This window comes from Gymnodraco acuticeps, unplaced genomic scaffold (assembly GCF_902827175.1).
Source record: "Gymnodraco acuticeps unplaced genomic scaffold, fGymAcu1.1, whole genome shotgun sequence".
In the NCBI taxonomy this organism is placed as follows: domain Eukaryota; kingdom Metazoa; phylum Chordata; class Actinopteri; order Perciformes; family Bathydraconidae; genus Gymnodraco; species Gymnodraco acuticeps.
The window spans coordinates 6,787,180-6,806,191 of record NW_022990295.1 but is presented as its reverse complement, the minus strand read 5'-3'; the positions used below and the strand labels follow the sequence as shown (position 1 = coordinate 6,806,191).

The window sequence follows — 19,012 nt, the reverse complement described above, 5'->3', positions numbered from 1 at the left end:
GCTGGATGAGAGATGGAATTACACAGACAGTTCTTGGCACAAACTATAGGGAAGTGTCGGTCATTTCAAGTCCATCTTTCAGTTGTATTTTGCTCCTTTAAAAAAATGCATATTTTTATCACAGGCATGCCGAATGGTGGGCCAGTATAAGTACATTAGATAACAAAACGTAATGATAATTCATTTTGTAAGCCTTATGTGTTACTTGGGGATTAAAAATGAACCTACATAGTTTTTTGCACTGCTTGTTACCAAAGTCAGGAAATGATGTCAATTACAAACTAAATATGTAGCCTACTGTAAATATCCCCAAAAAACATTCAAACCAAAAAACATGTGGAGATTAAAAATATCACGTTATACTTATGATCATAACAATGTGACAACCATCTGTTGCATGTTTATATGCAGGACAAATACAATACAAATGCGCAGGCCAAATAGGTTTTTCCTTGGTATTCCCCTCCTATAATCAGTTCAAATAGCAGTGATAGGGTTGCTGGAAATCTTGAATGACAATTTGTCAAAGGCGGATCAGTCCATTTGGAAAGGTATGCTGTGGCAGATGTACATCAACATTCCTCTCCGTTACGAAAGAATAATATTCCTAAAATTAAAAACGGTCTCACAAAATTGACTCTTTGATTTAATTCTGCAAAAAGCGACCGCACCACCGCTGAAAACCCACAGTGTATAAATCCATCACGCAGAGTGGTACAATCAGACGAGCCTGGGCTGCAAGGGGGGTATATTCACTTTTTCACGACTGAGGAAAACACAGCGCCGGGGAGGGGAAAAAAACACTAAAACAATTGACAGTTTTGGTTCTATGTTCCCCCAAGTGTCTGCGAAATGTCTACGAAGGCGGAGCAGTGTAAGTACGGCTTTGTGTGTGTGTTTTTCCTGTCATGTCATGGTGGTTTTGGAAACTGGGAATGTGATTTTTGTTTTAACCAAGAAAGCGAATGAGGGTAGCTGTCCTTGGTGATGAAACCGCGGTTGCCATGGCAGGTTGCAACACGTCTTCTCATTGCAGAGGCTGGCTGGGGGGCTCAGCACCGGAGACAATGTGTATATGTGTTTCTCTGCATGTTGAGGGAAAAATCATTCAACGGCTACATCGTCATGTTATCTTTTTTTGATTGACGTGGCTGGATGAGACGCGTGCAGAAAGCGAGGTGTGCTGTTGATGTCAAGGTCGACTTGACAGTATTTTTTTTTACTGAAAAATACGGTGGCATTATTATTTATCAATAATGTGGTTTGATCACACCTTCCGGAAAGACTGCTGTTCATTTTCCCCCTTATTCCTCCGATTGCTTTTGAACAGGTGGAAAGCAGCCCCTATCCTTAGATTTGCTTCTTTATTCCTGTTGGCAATTCTGTTCAAACTATTAATCAGATAGCCTATTGCGTGTTTTCAGTATATAACACATTACAAATATGTGGTCAAACTTTATGTGTGGGGGGCTTCCATTTCAATTTGCTAAAAGTTGTATTTTTCTGAAAATGTTTGTGGGCAATATGGAATAATTATTCAGGCTAGCATCAGAAAAACAACTTGACAGCTGTTGTTTCCGTATTTCTTTAAACATATGCATGTTACTTTTAAGGCATCAAAGGTTTTAAAAATCCCTCAAGATATTAAGATATAAGAAGAGAGAAGCATGTGTGCTACAGTATGTTTTGCAGCACAGACTTTGACCACACATGCTCAAATGCCTACAGCTGTTATTTGTATTTTTGGGATTTGTCATCTACAGGTCAGGGAGGAAGCTAAACACCACTGCCCAAAGTCACAGAAAATGGGTCAACAATCACCCCCTTCAGCTTAATTTAGCTCCTAATAAACCAAACAAAAATAACACATTCATGTATAAAACAAGTGACCTGAGGGGGGAGTTCAACATAGAAAGGGTTCTTGCTGAAATGTGTCTCAGTATCAAATGTTAAGGGATGAGTAATCCCTCTTTACTGTCTCATGCTGACTGTATTTTCCCATCTTGTCTTGGGACTTGAACTGGCAACCTTTTGTACATAAGCTTGTTTCTGTAAGCAATAGGTTATATCATCCTCTAGGGATGCCTGTGACCCCACCGATGTACCAAAAAGGTCACCTGGAGAAGGCCAGAGAGCCATGGGAACACAGACTCTTTGTTTAACTTGATAATTAGTACATCCGCATTAAATGCATGGATCTTGGCCAAAAAACTGCAACAGGAGCACAGCTTCATGCATGTCATGCCATTTGCCTTATCTGTGTACTCAGATTCATATGATGAGTCTCACTAGTTGATTTGCTTGTTACTCTGCTCTTTATTTTGTCTAGTTGCCTCTAAGATACGATACTTGCAAGAGTATCACAACCGTGTGCAACACAATATTTACCCTGTGCCCTCCGGAACAGACATTGCAAACACACTGAAATACTTTTCCCAAACCCTGCTCAGGTAAGTACCCTGCTTTGGAGCCAACAGGTGAAGTACCAGACTGTAGGATGTTTGATATTTAGCTTCCTTTCTCAGTCAGGCCAGATAACTTACAGCAGGTTGTTCTGAGACACTTTCTGAAAGGTTTGACAGAAGGGCCACTTTAGAGCGGATATGAAGTTATGGTGTTCTGTTAAAGCATCAGGGATAGGAGGCTCAGGGATGTTTATTGATTCAGTGGTCTCTTGCTAAATGAGCGTGGCCTGTTGTGTCCTTCCCAGAGGAGGCTGGTGGAGAGTTGCAGGGTCAGCCTGTTCCCCTGGGTCCTGTGAAAGCCTGTGGAAGGGACAGTATGTAATTTCCTCTCCAACACAGGTCAAGTAGGCAGCCATTTTGGACACATCTTATTCACAATGTGTCATGTCCCACGATTTCTCCCGCTGGGACATCTTCACCATGAAGTGATGGGATATTGTGGTATGTCATATGGTTAGTTTAGCCTTCCTGGCTGCTGCTTTTAAAGACAATATTAGTGGTGTCCTAACTTATTAGCCACTTTGCAAAAAAGGGAGAGATTACTGACGGCTGAATTTATATGCCCCACTTTTATCATTATTATCAGCTTAGGGTGCAATCTATTTAAGATTGGCAGCTGGCCTCAATTCTACACTTCATGCTCAGCTCCATAAGGACTATTCCTCTGCTGAGTGATGCTCACAGTGTATTCTGGTCATTTTGTGCTTCGCTGAAGGGCTGTCCAGTCCCTTTACTTTTAAACAGGGCTTCTCATATGTTTTTGGCACAGATGGATCATGACAGGGACTGCAACTGTGGGAATATGTGTTAAACCAAGTGACGTTTTTGTCACTAAGGGACAGCGTAATTTGAGTGTGAAAAGCTATGATGCCACAGTTAAACAGTTGCTTGATTTGTTCCCAAAGCAGACTCTCTAAGCCTCAGATATGCGGTGCAAGTAATGCTCTGCACTATTATAAGGGTCTGGTTTCCTCAGCAGGGACTGCAGGATTATCCATACACCTGTGCCTTCTGAAGCCCAGGGTGAAGAAAGAGAGAAATGAAAGAGAAAGACAGGCAGAAAGTGGTGCCTTGAAAAGAGGAGCAGGCATGTGTCATGTTCCTGGAATGAAAAACTGAAATCGCCAAAGGAGGTAGTTGCTGTTTCATACACCAATTGTAGGGTTAGTGCAGGTCAGCTGCAGAACATAAAATAAAGAAGGGTTAAAATGGTCTCTTCACTGACAATTATATATATATGCCTCTCTAAAGACGAGATGTATCTTTGTCATATTTCTCCAAGTCAGACTGAGCTCTGAATCAGTGAGCCATGATGACTCCATGCCAAACTGCATCACTCTAAGCAGAGTGACTGTAGACAGCAGAAATCTTATTGTTTGACATGACTGTCTGTAAATATGTACTTTTAGGAAGGCTGACTGTGCTATGAATTACTGCTTAGTAAATGACTTCGTATTGACAGTGCAGGGTTTGACAGTCGATGTATGTCATGTGTCTGTATCAGTGCATTTCTACATGTGTTTAATGTGTCGTACATGTCTGTAAACTCTGTGTTGTTTGTATGTATGAGTGTGTGTATGTATGCACATATGTGTGTATCTTTATGTGTATTTGTTTAGTGTATGCGTGAGAGCGTGTCTGTTTATCTCTATGTTCATTGTTCAAAATAATGATGTTTTCTATATGGGCAGTGAAAAAGTCATACTCTGAGATATGGTCTGTTGTTTTGAAATAAGCCCTGTTCAAGTTTACGTTGTATATTAATTCAGCTTTATTAAAAAAATCGACACTGACTTAAATCTTACAGAGTATAACTTTGGGGGGATAAGTCAGAAAATGTTACATTCTGTTGTTGACAGTGTAAATCTAAAGATCTAAATGGCTAAACATTATGCATATATTGTCATGTTAAAAAATATTGAAATCCCCTTTCTCAATGCCCGAACATGCTGTAACTCTACTTTTTGAGTGACCTTTCAAAATAAATTAAAAACCAAAATACAATACATCAGAATTTATAATCTGGGCTCTCTTGATAAATCCCAATCATTTGCCTGATAGAACAGCTTAGCTCTTTAATGTGCTGTAAAAAGAGCAATGCTCTCTGGCCCCCCTTCCCCCTCCTCCACCTGAGATGCTCCACACTCAACCCAACTAGTTTTTCCTTTTGTTTTTTCTCCTCTCTTGAGATTTTTAAAATGTCCACCACCTTCCCCAGGGAACAGCAAACACAATTGTCCATCCTGCATTAGCTCACAAACATAATGCTACCAGTCATCTCCCCCTGAAACAACCTATTCCTTTGTCATTATAGTTTCTCCTCTACCGTAGATTAGTTGTTACATTTATTTTAGAAACCTGAATCCATATGCCTGTTGGATCTCATTATTTCTCCCAATGATACTGGTACAGTATCATAACGTATGCATACGGACATTATTTCTCTGGTGCAATAAACATGTGCTGTGACCTATGGGCATTTGATCTAACTTCACACACATGTTTATTACTGGCTGAAGCATGTTTCAAAAGTGTCACCTCTGTATTTTCCCTGAGCCAATTTGGTGTCACTCCCATCCTTGACAGCCCCACCAAAGACAAGGACATTTATTTTTATTTTATTCCACGGCTCATTGGCCTTTTTGCATGGCAGCTTCTGACCTTGCTGATTGAAAGATGGCAGCCATCGAGGGACAGTCAATTGCACTGTACCTTTTTGGAGAAGTATGGGGTTGCCACTGAAAACATGCCATTTTTTATATTTTTGCTCCTTGTCACCAGATACGCATGAGATGCAGTGATCATTGCAGTTTGTGCTCATGTTTTTTTTGTTTTCCAAGTGCAGACAAAACGAGATTAATTGAATTAAAGTCACTCTGAACCGACAAAGCAGGGAAAAATTGCCCGTGCCTTCAGTGAAACAGTCAAATAGTGAGACACTGCATCCTATGTGGGGTTTATCTGGGTTTGTTTTTTTCTATTTACGCTGTCTCTGTAGTGCCATTTCAATGTAATGTGCTGTTTTTTTGTGTCTTTGTTGTCTCTTTTTTTCCCTTGTTCCCCTCCCCTACCCTCCCTCCCCTCCCCTCCCGCCCCGGAGCAGCATTCTGTCCCGCACAGGCAGGAAGGAGAACCAGGAAGCTTCCAATTTGGCCGTGCCCATGACCATGTGTCTTTTTCCTGTGCCATTCCCACTCACCCCATCTCTAAGACCACAAGTCAGTTCCATCAACCCTACAGTTACTCGCTCCCTCCTTTACAGCGTTCTGCGCGATGCCCCGTCAGACCGCGGGGGGCAGGGGCAGCAGAGTCGGGACGCTCAGCTCTCAGAGTACCCCTCTCTGGACTATCAGGGCCTCTATGTGACCCTCGTGACCCTGCTTGACCTGGTGCCCCTGCTGCAGCACGGTCAGCATGGTGAGTCAAGGCCCAGTGCACCACTGTTTGTCATCATCATCCCCGAGCCGCCTGGCCTGCATGAAGCCACTGCTGCTTTTTTGGCCTCTTTTGTAACTGGAGGAGAGAAGTCCTGCTGAGGATCTTGAGGGATGCATGGGGTGATTGGGAGCACGCTGGATCCTGTCAACTTAATCGTTCATAAGCCATTGGATACACCAGACATAGGCCTTCTCTTCTGTGTATCATACTTGATTGCATGTGTGTTATGTAAAGTGGGAGAAATGTTTTACTTATGTTGTCATGTGCAAGTAAATAGGTTAAATGGGAAAGTTAGGCTAATGTTATGTGTATTTGGAAACACTTTCTATGATGGCAATGTCTATAATGCAGTATAAAAATACTTATATTGTGTTTTAATCTGGTTATATAGCTGTATAATTATAGTTATATGCACTCATTAATATTCCTAATGCTTTTCAAACAATTCTCTGAAGACATTATAAAGCATTTATAATACAATTGTTGATTATTATGAATGATTATTACTATGGGAATTTTGATATGATCCTTGTGAAAAATGTGAGTGAAAATCATAAAGTATTATGATACTAGATTTGATAAGTAACTAGAAATTGCTTTAAAGTGTGTCGTGATTATTATTTAAAAGCATTACAAAATATTGAAAATGTTGGATTTTAACAGAGCTGTAAGTGTGTTTATAACGTGTTTTAAACGTAGACATCAGAGAAAGTGATTCCTTTTGTTATTTTCAATACATTTAGAATATATGTGAGAATGAATATTATCTGCAATGTTTTTCATGGACCTAGGCTGCATCACAGTCAGTGCTCTTGTTTTTCATAAATATTTTACCACTGTTAAAGAAGCTCAAAAGCATGAAAACCTACCTCCTTGACTTGAATGCTCAACTTTTCCTGGGGGCAAACTGTACTTTAGTGGCTGTTAAAGAAATCTCTCCGCCCTCAGCTAAAGTTCATATGGCAAATGTTCTTCTTTATTTCACTGTTAAAATGTTTTAGTATGTAAATTATCTTATGACTGAAATTTCATGTAATTATGACATCTGCAACTGCATACAGTATGTGAATACTGTATGTACTGTGATTTGAATGAGTCTCTGTGTATCTCTCTGTCCTTTTTTTTGCCCTTTTCCCTTTCCCCTCAGATTTGGGACAGTCCATATTTTACACAACAACTTGCCTCCTGCCCTTTCTCAGTGATGATATTCTCAGCACTTTGCCCTATACAATGATCTCCACTTTAGCCACATTTCCCCCTTTCCTTCACAAAGACATCATTGAGTACTTGAGCACCTCTTTCCTCCCCATGGCTATATGTGAGTATCATTTAGACAACTAATTCACTTCCTGTCATAAATTAATTAGGTTCAGATAATTAGTGATTCATTAATTGTATTTATCCTATTTCATTTAATAAATATGCTACTATATTGAACAGAGCATAAAGTACATTTTTATTTTTTTCCTCCCTGCTTGTGTGTAGTGGGCTCCACTCGGAGGGAGGGTGGAGTCCCTGCCTATGTCAATCTGTCTGCATCCTCTATGCTCATGATTGCAATGCAGTACACAACAAATCCAGGTAAACCATCATAACGGCTGCTTTCCAAGAAAGAAAACCTTCACTGTAATGTTGTGTGGTAATGGCTCATTCCTTAAGCTGGTCTCTTCTTCTTCCTAGTATATCACTGTCAATTGTTGGAGTGTCTAATGAAGCACAAACAGGAAGTGTGGAAGGTACGTGTCATATAAACACATAATACAGATATGAGATCATTTGTGTAAAAACAGTGAGCTGAAGTCATAACGTTACGTCTATGTTCAACTAAATTCTGATAAGAAAAATAAATATTTCTTTTCTGGGGGTCAAGAGGAGAGACGAGCATGCAGGGACAGTCTACAAAATGCAACTCTTAAACAATATACTACATAAATATTTCGAACTTCTTTTTCATACAGTAAAATGCTACCAAAATAACCCTACATATTAATCTCTCCTACTGGTTTAAACACAACACTTGTTTTGAAGAAATATGCTTTAGCATAATGTGGGTGAATTTCTTTGTGCAAAATGTCCAATACCTCCTCTTTTTAATGCTACGAAAATCAAGTGGCGCTATTTGGTTAAACTACCTAAATAGGTTTGAAAAAAACTATGGTGGGGTTTGAAAAATATTTTTTTAGCATTTTAACCATAACGTCCGGAACACGCTGGATCTCGTCCGCTCTCTAAAGCTGAGCAGGATTAGGCAGGGTCAGTATTTGGATGGAAGTAGTCGGGGAATATCCGGTGCTGCACATTTTTAATTAAACATGTGTGGACCTGCCTAAAGTGTTAAAAAGTGGGACTCCAGTGAACACATATTATATTATATGTTATAGCAAAGACATTGTAAAAGACACAAGTTCATTTTTTAAAACTTAAATTATTGTGTATACACAGAATACAAGGCAAACAAGATGTTTAATGTCAATGTCACCATTACTAAGTGATTGTGTGCAACACTACACTGTATAATAGTGAAGTTATTATACAATTTTACATTTTTCAAAATAATATTTATTTTTATTTTGTAATCTTACCAGTAGACCATTCATGTGTGAGGGGGTGTTGGTTGCACTTCACTATGACATGATATGTTTGTCCTTTCGCCGTTGCAATTTGTAGACGGTCCCTGTACACTTGTCTCTCTCAGCCGCAGATAAGTCAGAGACCAATGTAAGTTGTCCAGCTTTTTGTGGAAAATTAGGTCTTAGCGTGTATTTTCTTCTTACTACAGTTCTTAAGAGACTTATTATGTGTTTTAACACCGATTTGTTTATGAGTTATTGGTCCGTCAAATTCAAATCCGTCAATATCTTTATAACTTTCCGAGCTGGCTCTATACATGTTTGTAAACAAAACACGATAGCAATGTGGGCAAAAGTCTCATTCTCATGACACAACATATAGCTAGCAAAGCAGACACCAGTTATTCCTACCTTTAGGTGAGGATACGTTACTGTAGTCCATTGTTTCCTTGAATAATTTTTAAATGCTCTACATTTCGGGAACTGTTCTTAGTAGCTTTCTTGCTGAGAGAGAAGACAACACCACCGACCTAAAGCAAGTGCATCCAGCATTAAATTAGTTTAAACACTGGAAAAAGTTAGGAACAGCTTGCTGGCTCTGTTAAAAGGCAAACATAATATCCTACTTAAACTAAAGTAGAAAAACATGACATGTCATACAACATAATACATCTTTACAAAAACTGAAATATATAACCCATAGCTAACCCTAAAACTACCGCTTGTTTTTAAATGTCAGGGTGCGGCTGCTCCTAATGTTTATGCTAACAAAGCTAAAAGTCTAGCCTACAGTTGCTAGCTTCCTATAGCGATGTCCTAGAAAAAAAGGCCTTCAGTATTTACAAAAAACGTTAAAACATTTTCTACAAAAAAATATGTAACGTCTAAAGTATTTTATAAACATAGAGCAACATTTATTTTATAAAGGGATACAAAATATGTTGGATAGAAAATCTACAACTAGTTACCTTCCATTGATAATTATTACAATTCTTGAAATGTCATTGCCCCTTTTGATTCCTGTTGATGTTTATACTTTACAGGACCTTCTTTATGTCATATCCTATGGCCCATCTCAAGTCAAGCCTCCGGCTGTACAGATGCTGTTTCATTATTGGCCCAACCTGAAGCCACCAGGAGCCATCATCGAATACAGGGGGCTTCAGTACACAGGTCAGACTCTTTAACACATCTTCTGCTTATTGTGTCCTTAAACTGACTAAAGTCTAACATGTCCCCTATTTTCCTTCGTTTTTCTTTTATACTGCCTTGTGACTCTTCTATTTCCTGGATAAGCCTGGAACCCCATCCACTGTCAACACATTGAGTGCCACAATGCCATCAATAAACCGGCTGTCAAGGTGACTTCAGTATTACTTTTTTTGTTTGTTAAATAAGCCTTAAACATTACACGTTTACATTCCATGGCCGGTTTGTGGTTGTGGATCCCACATTCCTGTATGTCTACAATGCCTTATGCCATATTTTAAGGACATATTAACTGCAAGCTCTGTATTTAAAATCCCTCGATAACCTTTTTGGGAATGCGTTGGGCATGTGTCAGACTGCCTTTCAGAGTTCAACTGTGCGTGTCGGTGGGTTTTCTTTTGTGAGCTGCTCGGTAAATAAATCAGGGCAGCTGTGGGAGTGGGTAATGATATCAGCTTCTATGGTACATGCTCCAGTCTCTGCTGTCGCTGCTCTGCTTTATAATCTCCGCCTGCCTTTACTCAACTGTGCTCAAAACTGACAAATAAAGTAGAAACAAGGGCACGGACTGGGGCCAGATTTCAATTACCAGGTGCAGGGAGGGGGTACAGGGGAGGGGGGCTTAATTGAAAGTGGTGACCCCGTGCAGCCCTTGAGGATAAGGTGGCATCAAGTGAGCACAGTAAATTACAGTGCAGTGCACCATCTGAGCATTGAGGTTTAGCACAGGGCCAGGCACAGGTTGCAAGAAAACAGAGAGCAACATATGCACGCAGCCATCCACACAGAGGCGTGGGGAGACAGGTATAGGTGTCACATGATTTATTTGGCAAGATTGTGATGTACTACCCTTGGAGAGCACAATGTGAAGGGAACAATGGAAAATGTTTGCTTAGCAAATTATCAATATGAAATTCAATTCTCAGGGACTTATTTGGTTGGTAAGGGATTCAAAAAGGGGGTTGGATCATGGGAGTTTTTTTGCAATGTGAAAATTATCATTCCATTACCTTGTTTAAATTGTAATGCCCCTATGTAAACTCTTTATGCATTTTTAGATATTATTAAAATGTATTTCCATATTGTCTCACCACTCGTATTTTCGTACAGTCCCTACATTTGCATAAATTGTTTATTTACTTATTGTTTTTAGGAAAATAAAATGTTATTCAATATCACATTCATGTTTTAACAATACCTCTCTTACTTTGCAGATGTGTATAGATCCTACTCTTTCTGTTGCCCTGGGAGACAAGCCCCCTCCTCTTTATATATGCGAGGAGTGCAGCCAGAGGATAGCAGGGTAGGCATCTGTTTCACCTCCTACCTCCATCCCCCTCCTTCAATATGATGCCATTCAAAACCTACATCACCTTCTGCCTGTCTCATTATTCCTCACTTTTTCCCAGGGGAAATGTATCGCCATGGTTACGTAATTCCCTTGTGCTGATAATGAGATCATCATAATGAAACTACGCAGCCACTTATTTCTCTTTTTCTCCAGCATATAGCATGTTATAACTCTCTATTTTTGTCTTCTGTGAGGTATTGAGGGGAAATATTTTGTGTTGCAGCTCTGTAACATATTTGTTGGTCCGTACATCAAGCATTTGACTTTACTCTGACCTTTTCAGGGACCACGCTGAATGGCTTGTTGATGTCCTCCTGCCCCAAGGTGAGCGTTCACAAACAACAAGGTGTCTGAGAGTCTCTCAGTCTGTCTCTTTCCCCACAGACAAGGAGACATGTTACAATATTTAGTCAAATGTACAATCTAAAGAACGTTTTGTTTCTGAGGATATAAATTCAATAAATCTGTTTTAAAAAGTAATTTGTGCTTTGCAGTAGAAAAGGGAGCTTTTCTTTGCAGTGGGCTGATATATTATGAATACATAATATGTTATTATTGGAGCTGTATTTCATTGGTAAAAGCTGCTTCATTTTGTATATGAGGTTTAAAGAACAGTTTTCATTTTCCAATTAAACATATGACTGATTTTGCAAGCTACTTTCGTTGCCTGCAAATTTAAAGTTTGTTTGATTTGTCTTTGCAGCGGAGATATCTGCCATCTGTCAAAAGAAGGTAATATTTGTATTTGTACTGCAGTTGCCTACACTCTCATTTTCTCTTGTGATCCATCCTTCTACAGTTCGGTGTCATAATGAACATTATCCAATGTTTCCCTTTATTTAGGACAAATAAACATTTGCAGTGCTTGTTGTTACAGATCTTCACTACATCAGAATGATAAACTGTTAACCTTGTGGAAGACATTTTCACAAAATCCATTTTCACCTGTGATAGGTAGCTCATTCATTTATAAACCTGACATGTTTTTCATTGAGAAGTCCATTCACTGGAAATGCCACATCATTTCAAATGAAGCTGCTGGGGCATGATGTTTTCTCGCTGTAGTTGAACGCACTGCTGAGGGCAAGTACTCCCTGCTGGTTTCCAGGGAGACCCAGGGAAAGTGTGAGATGATCTAGGTACAGGCCTAGCAGCTGCCCGGTGTTGTCAGGGTAAACGGCCTCCTTCCTGGTTTGCCCGGGGTTTTGTATAATCCACTACCTCCCTTTCTGATCAGGCTTTGTCACACTCATTTCAGAAAACCTTTTTTGAACTCCCACCAGGATTTACACCAGCTCTGCCATCTCCATCTGAGAATAACTAGTTATAAATATACCATAAAACCCAAACATAGAACGTACTGTAAATAAATAACAGTAACATCAGGGTTGTGCTTTTCTGTTGAAAGCTGGTTGAGTAAATGAGAGAACTCACCATTATAGGACAGATATGTTAATTTGATAGGGAGCAATGCATCTCTCTAATGGCACAAGATTAGAGGCTGATCAGATTAGGATGGTCCTCTAGTGCCATCATTTTATTTTTAGAAACCTGAGACGCCATGGGGACACATAAAGACTTTTTCTGACAGATCAACATCTCTAAACAAATTCATATTGGAGAGTACGACATTCAAAGTCAGAGCAGTTGCTTTTGAGGCCAGAAATATGTTTATTTTTAGAGACTTGTCATAATGCATTATTGGCTGTGATTGTGGCATATTTTAATTGTGTTGCCTAGTGCCCAGAACAGAAATAAACTGATCTCCTCCGCCTACTTTCCCCTGTTTCTTGGCTTTGTAGAACTGTAGCTCTCATGTGAGGAGGGCCGTGGTCACCTGCTTCTCGGCTGGCTGCTGTGGGCGCCATGGCAACCGGCCTGTCCGCTACTGCAAGCGTTGCCATGTCAACCACCACAGCGAGGTGGGGGCTGCGGCGGAGACCCATCTGTACCAGACCTCGCCCCCTCCCATCAACACCCGCGAGTGCGGAGCAGAGGAGCTTGTGTGCACTGTTGAAGCTGTTATAAGGTACATCACAGCGTTAACACAGCCGCAGTTAGAGGGCATACGCCTATAATGCTGTGAAACATGGTTTTCAATGAATACATGGCCAACAATACGACACAGCATTTGATCATTAATATATATGCCATGTCAGGATATTTGTTTGTGTGTTTTCAGCTTCTCCCCTGCTCTTACTCTATCAATATAACCCTGCGAATCCTCTGTTATCCTCTCCATATCCCTCCAGTCTTCTCAAGGAGGCAGAAATTCATGCAGAACAGCGCGAGTTTGAGATGAACAGGCGTCGTCAGATGGGCCTGTCCGCCTCCCACCACTCCCTGGACAACATCGAGTTTGACAACAAGGAGGACGACCAGCACGACCAGCGGCTCCTCAGTCAGTTCGGCATCTGGTTCCTGGTGTGTAATCACTGCTGTGTCTGTCAATAACAGGAAGTTTAGAGATAAGGATGTGTGCAGTGCATGGCCTCTTATCTCTACAGTGATGAATTCATGGTTACCTGACTAATGAGTTCTCTTGTCTGACCTTCACTCATGTGTATCTGCAGGTGAGCCTGTGCACACCCAATGAGAACACGCCGACAGAGAGTCTGGCTCGGCTAGTCAGCATGGTCTTCCAGTGGTTTCACTCCACCGCCTACATGATGGACGATGAGGTCGGAAGCCTGGTGGAGAAGCTAAAGCCTCAGTTTGTCACCAAGTGGTTAAAGACAGTGTGCGATGTGAGATTTGACGTCATGGTGATGTGTCTGCTGCCCAAGCCTGTTGAGTTTGCCAGGGTAAGGCCACGATCCAGGTCAACTGAACACACAGTATATGGTTATTTTTCTAAAACAGAACCAACATGAACATTATAACAACAAATATCCAGCTAATGAGCATCCCATATGTTTATATGTGTTTTAACTCTGGTTAGGTTTTGAATATGGTGCACTTTGCAACATTTCTGCATATCATTTAGTCGGCATCTCACTGAAGCCATGATGTTTAAAAACTAAGTAGTGTAAGTCACCTGTCACATCTGAATGATCTTGGCTGTGTTCCCTCCATCCACACATTTCCCCAGGTTGGAGGTTACTGGGACAAGTCCTGTAGCACAGTGACCCAGCTGAAGGAGGGCCTGAATCGGATCCTGTGTTTGATACCTTACAATGTCATCAGTCAGCCGCTGTGGGAGTGCTTCATGCCTGAGTGGTTGGAGTCCATCCGCACCGAGGTGCCCGACAACCAGCTCAAAGAGTTCCGGGAAGTGCTCAGGTATATCCATCACCTCCAAGTGTTTGCGTGTTGTAGTTGTTATTACTGTAATAAAGAAATGTCTTATTCCATATTAGCAGCGGTGAAAATGTTCTAAGTTATATGTAGCTGTGCTTATTCAGATGTACCCTTTATGAAAAATGTAGTGACAATCTGTACCTTGATGTCAGTTGTGTCACTTGCTGGTGTTATTTTATTACTCCCAGGTATGACTGGCAAACTGCCCACAACATTACATTATGTTAAAAATATTTCTAGTGCAGATAACATTTAGCCTGATAGCAGTTTTTGTAGTGCCCCTAACATGAAAGATAAATGATTGGTTTGAAGTCCACAGAATCAGGGAAATAAGGCTCTTTCCAAAAATACTACTTCAATGGTCTATAATGCATGACACTAGCTTTTAAAGCACAGAACATTTTAAGATTGGAGGGGTGGATACATTTTCCGGCTTTTTATTTTTCTTGAAAAGAGTTGCTGATACAGTACCAGAAGCTAATTACCTTAGCTTAGCATAAAGACTGGAAGCAGGGGAAAAACAGCTAGTTGCACAATTAAAAACTGTGCACAAATTGAAATACAACAAGTTGTGTTTTTAGTTTTCATGGAAACACACACAGTATTCTCAGCAAAATAACACGGAAATGACTGGGCACTAAACATTTTTTTTTCTTTTTGTGTGTACTGAATAAATAAACAGGAGGATGTTATAACAGGAGTCAGATAAACATTACTGATTGTGTAACAGTTTCCGAGGAATGTTATATTCTGTTGTGCCTTCTGCTTACAGTAAGATGTTTGATATTGAGCTGTGCCCGCTGCCCTTCTCCATGGAAGAAATGTTTGGCTTCATCAGCTGCAGATTCTCTGGCTACCCAGCGTCTGTGCAGGAGCAGGCTCTGCTGTGGCTGCATGTAAGCACACACACACACACACACACACACACACACACACACACACACACACACACACACACACACACACACACACACACACACACACACACACGCATGCATGCACGAACACACTGTCTCGTGTCCATTTCACATCCTGTGGTTCTGTCCACAGTGCGTGTGAATTGAACAGGTTGTCATAGAGTGTGAGAGTCTGAGCAGGGGCTCTGCTGAATATGGATCTGGGTCACTGAAGCAATTTTAGAGTGATAGGAGAGATTTTGCCTTTCATCCCATATGCACTCACAGCTTGCTGCCTGTATACATGGATCAGTTTCAAGTTTTCTGTCACAAATAAAAGTTTGCATCTGCCCTCATAAAATAGCGCACATTCAAAGAATAAGTGTTTTTTACTCTGCATAGTGTACCTCTGAAAACTCACACAGCAAGCACAGAGCATCCAACCCTAAAGAGGGAAAGCACACAGACTAAATACACAAGGCCCTATTCAACTAATGTAACACAGGTGTGACAGAAAACAGGCAGCGGGAAAAAGGCAAGAAGTAAAACAAGTCACATGATTAAAAACATAAAACAGGAACAAATAACTACATACATTACCCAGGACATCCTGAGTAACTTGAAAATGTGTTTCTGGAAAAACACATTTGATGAATTATTTTTCAATGCTTTGATTAGTATGTACACAATTGCTTTAACCTCTTTTTAACCTCTTTTTTTTGTTGAGAAAGTGGCAGATCTTTCGGTATGTAGGAAAATCATTTGTTTGACTTATTAGTGTGAATGAACCCTTATGTTGTTTGGACTCAGGTGCTGTCAGAGCTGGACATTGTGGTGCCTCTTCAGCTGCTGATCGGGATGTTCTCTGATGGAGTGAACTCTTTGAAGGAGCTGGCCAATCAGAGGAAGGCTCGTGCCTCAGATCTGACTGAAAACACTGGGGCTGGGGGGACTGGGGCTCGCAGGGTGACACTTCAACCAAAACATCACCTGACACATTTGGCTGTTTGATTATGACACATTTATATAATTGTTTTCTGTTATACCTTTCATTGGCATGTAATGTGTGTTACCATGGTAACAGGCAATGTCTAAATATAGCTCCTTTTGAGATCCTAATTTAACTTGACTGTGATGTGGATTTACCTTTGAAATTTAAAGCAGAGCAACTCTGCACTCATCATGTCATGACAGTAAACAGGGGACATGAAGATTTAAAGACTGCCAGAAGCACGAAGAGTTTGAATTTGAAGTTAAACACATTCACTCTACTTTATAAAGTGATGTAATCTTTGCTTGTAGGTGAGCGTGGTGTCAGATCCAGGACGCCGCGGGCAACACAACACCCTCAGTCCGTTCCCCAGCCCCTTCAGGAGCCCTTTCCGTAGCCCCCTGCGCTGCAGCCCATTCAAAAACCTGGGTCACGCCGCCGGCCACTGCGCTCTGGATCTGGACTGTGATGATGATGACATGAACCTTGGCTGCTTCATCCTCATGTTTGACCTAATCCTAAAGCAGGTGACCACACCTTCCCAAAACATTTTTTCCTAAAGGGACTATTTCAGATTCTCATTGGTGATGATATTTTACGAAGGGAACTTATTTAGTTTCATGGCTCCACTTTGTTGCCCCATTTTTATGGTCACATCTCTTGCTGTCCAGATGGAGCTCCAGGATGACGGTGTGATGCTGGGTCTAGACAGCAGCCTGGGGAAGGATATCGTGGGCATTGTCAATAATGTCTTCCAAGCCCCGTGGGGGGGCACTCACACCTGCCAGAAGGATGACAAAGCCCTGGAGTGCAGCCTGTGCCAATCCAGTATCCTGTGCTACCAGCTGGGCTGTGAGCTCCTGGAGAGACTGACCCCCCGAGAAGAGATCCGCCTTGTGGTGAGACACAGCATGAATTTAAATTGGTCTAATTGAATTCTGTGCATTAAGCAGGGCTTTTAAATGAATGCCATGTAAACCCCCCATGTCCCAAACGTGCCTGGCCGAGATAATGTTGTTATAAATGAAAATATGTTCATAAGTAATTTCAACCTCTGTCTCTTTTGTTTGTGACATCTAACAAGGCAAGGCAAGGCAAGGCAAGTTTATTTATATAGCACCTTTCAACACAAGGCAATTCAAAGTGCTTTACAAAAAATGAAAGACATTAAGAAAATGGCATTTAAAAACAGTCATTAAAAAGCAAAGATAATAAAATAAACATTAAAAGAAAAAATACATGGATAAAAGTTACAGTGCAGTTTAAGATGTGAATAGTTCAATTAAAAGCAGCGGCAAAAAGAAAAGTCTTCAGCCTGGATTTAAAAGTAGTCAGAGTTGCAGCGGACCGGCAGGTAACAGACATTTTAAATTATGAAATGGAAATCACGCTGAGCTGAATTACTAATGAGGATGAAATATATAAATGAGACGTTATGAAAGTGTTTATTTGTCCTGCAGGAACCTACAGATTGTTTGGAGGAGACCTTGCTTATGTCGGGGCCAGATTTCTCCCTCGGTGCATCAAATGGAAGTCAGGAAGGAGACAGCCAAAAGGGCGTGCACACCGAAAACCCCACGAACAATTCTCCTGATAACCCATGTGTGTACCAGTTCTTTACACAGTTAAACATCTTTAAATGTGTTAGCCATGACAAAACATGTTTTTTTACTTTTTACTGCCAGAAGAATACCAATAATTCCCCATCTTAAGAAATATGCTTATTTTCTGAAGCTAAGCTAAACTACTTTGCTATAGCCTATTTACCAGTTGTTAGCTGTAGATTTATATTTAAAAGAAAAGTTCAACATTTTGGCAGACATGTTTTGCTTTCTTGCCACCTATAAGAAGAGAAGATTGATACCACTCTCATGTTTGTAGGCCTATGGTAAATAAAAGCTACCGCTAGTAGCTAGCAGGAAATAGCTAGCCTAACTATATCAAAAGGCAATACAAATCAGCCTACTGGCACTTGTATTGCTATCTATTTTACACCATAACCCACACAGTTTCACTGAGATGTATGTACCTTATTATTTCTTGACCAGGAGGAACTACATATTTCCCACTGTTTACAGTCTTTAAACTAAGCTAAAGGGCTACCAGATCTAGCATCACATTTACCATATAGAAGTAAAAGTGGCATCAATTTAGGACTGGTGTTAGCATCCATATGTGAAACACTCATCACTTAACCATGTCTGATCTGTCAAGGTGCAGAGTCATTTGAACATTCCGTTGTCTCTAACACCACACTCTTCCTTCCAGCCATGAAGAATAACTCTGATAAGAAGTTCTGCTACCAGCAGCTCCCTGTGTCTTTAAAGCTCATATACACCGTTCTGCAGGTATAATAAAACCGAGAAAGATATGTTATGTGATTTACTTGAGTGTGGTCAACTCTTGAGTCACACATTTTGTCTGTATTCAGGAAATGTCTAAGTTTGAGGAGCCTGACATCTTGTTCAACATGCTGAACTGTCTGAAGATCCTGTGTCTCCATGGAGAGTGTTTGTATTTGGCCCGCAAGGATCACCCTCAGTTTCTGGCTTACATCCAGGAAAAGATGCTCATCCCCAGGTGTGTGCTGTGCTGACAGGCTTTTTGATTCAAAACTGTGGGAAAATGTTTTATTCATGTTAGAGTTTCTGTTTTGATTTTGATTTATTGTCCCAGAGGGATATTTGTTGTATTTGTCAGATATACACACAGCAAAACAGAAAAACATAGCAACTGAACTTAGAGATGGCCACAGATAAACCTATGGCAACATACTCTCTATACAGGTACAG

General features: G+C 40.6%; 1 protein-coding gene across 9 annotated transcripts in view; it reads left to right on the top strand.

Annotated features, from left to right (window-relative positions):
- Positions 1-718: 718 nt before the first annotated feature.
- The window catches only part of LOC117549986 (protein unc-79 homolog), a 32,853-nt gene continuing 14,559 nt past the window's right edge, over positions 719-19,012 (top strand). For 6 of the 9 annotated variants that reach the window (XM_034222222.1, XM_034222226.1, XM_034222224.1 and 3 more), the window contains exons 1-22: positions 719-874; positions 2,330-2,450; positions 5,569-5,882; positions 7,051-7,221; positions 7,389-7,484; positions 7,584-7,639; positions 9,517-9,646; positions 9,770-9,834; positions 10,897-10,985; positions 11,317-11,357; positions 11,737-11,765; positions 12,836-13,062; positions 13,286-13,457; positions 13,607-13,837; positions 14,125-14,315; positions 15,106-15,229; positions 16,040-16,195; positions 16,532-16,747; positions 16,892-17,119; positions 17,681-17,822; positions 18,489-18,568; positions 18,652-18,800. In XM_034222222.1, the coding sequence (XP_034078113.1) occupies positions 853-874; positions 2,330-2,450; positions 5,569-5,882; positions 7,051-7,221; positions 7,389-7,484; positions 7,584-7,639; positions 9,517-9,646; positions 9,770-9,834; positions 10,897-10,985; positions 11,317-11,357; positions 11,737-11,765; positions 12,836-13,062; positions 13,286-13,457; positions 13,607-13,837; positions 14,125-14,315; positions 15,106-15,229; positions 16,040-16,195; positions 16,532-16,747; positions 16,892-17,119; positions 17,681-17,822; positions 18,489-18,568; positions 18,652-18,800 (3,050 nt within the window). In that variant the 5' untranslated portion in view covers positions 719-852. Of the gene's footprint in view, positions 875-2,329; positions 2,451-5,568; positions 5,883-7,050; positions 7,222-7,388; positions 7,485-7,583; positions 7,640-8,541; positions 8,622-9,516; positions 9,647-9,769; positions 9,835-10,896; positions 10,986-11,316; positions 11,358-11,736; positions 11,766-12,835; positions 13,063-13,285; positions 13,458-13,606; positions 13,838-14,124; positions 14,316-15,105; positions 15,230-16,039; positions 16,196-16,531; positions 16,748-16,891; positions 17,120-17,680; positions 17,823-18,488; positions 18,569-18,651; positions 18,801-19,012 lie in introns of those variants that run through there. The other 3 variants (XM_034222227.1, XM_034222229.1, XM_034222230.1) reach the window with 3 other exon arrangements.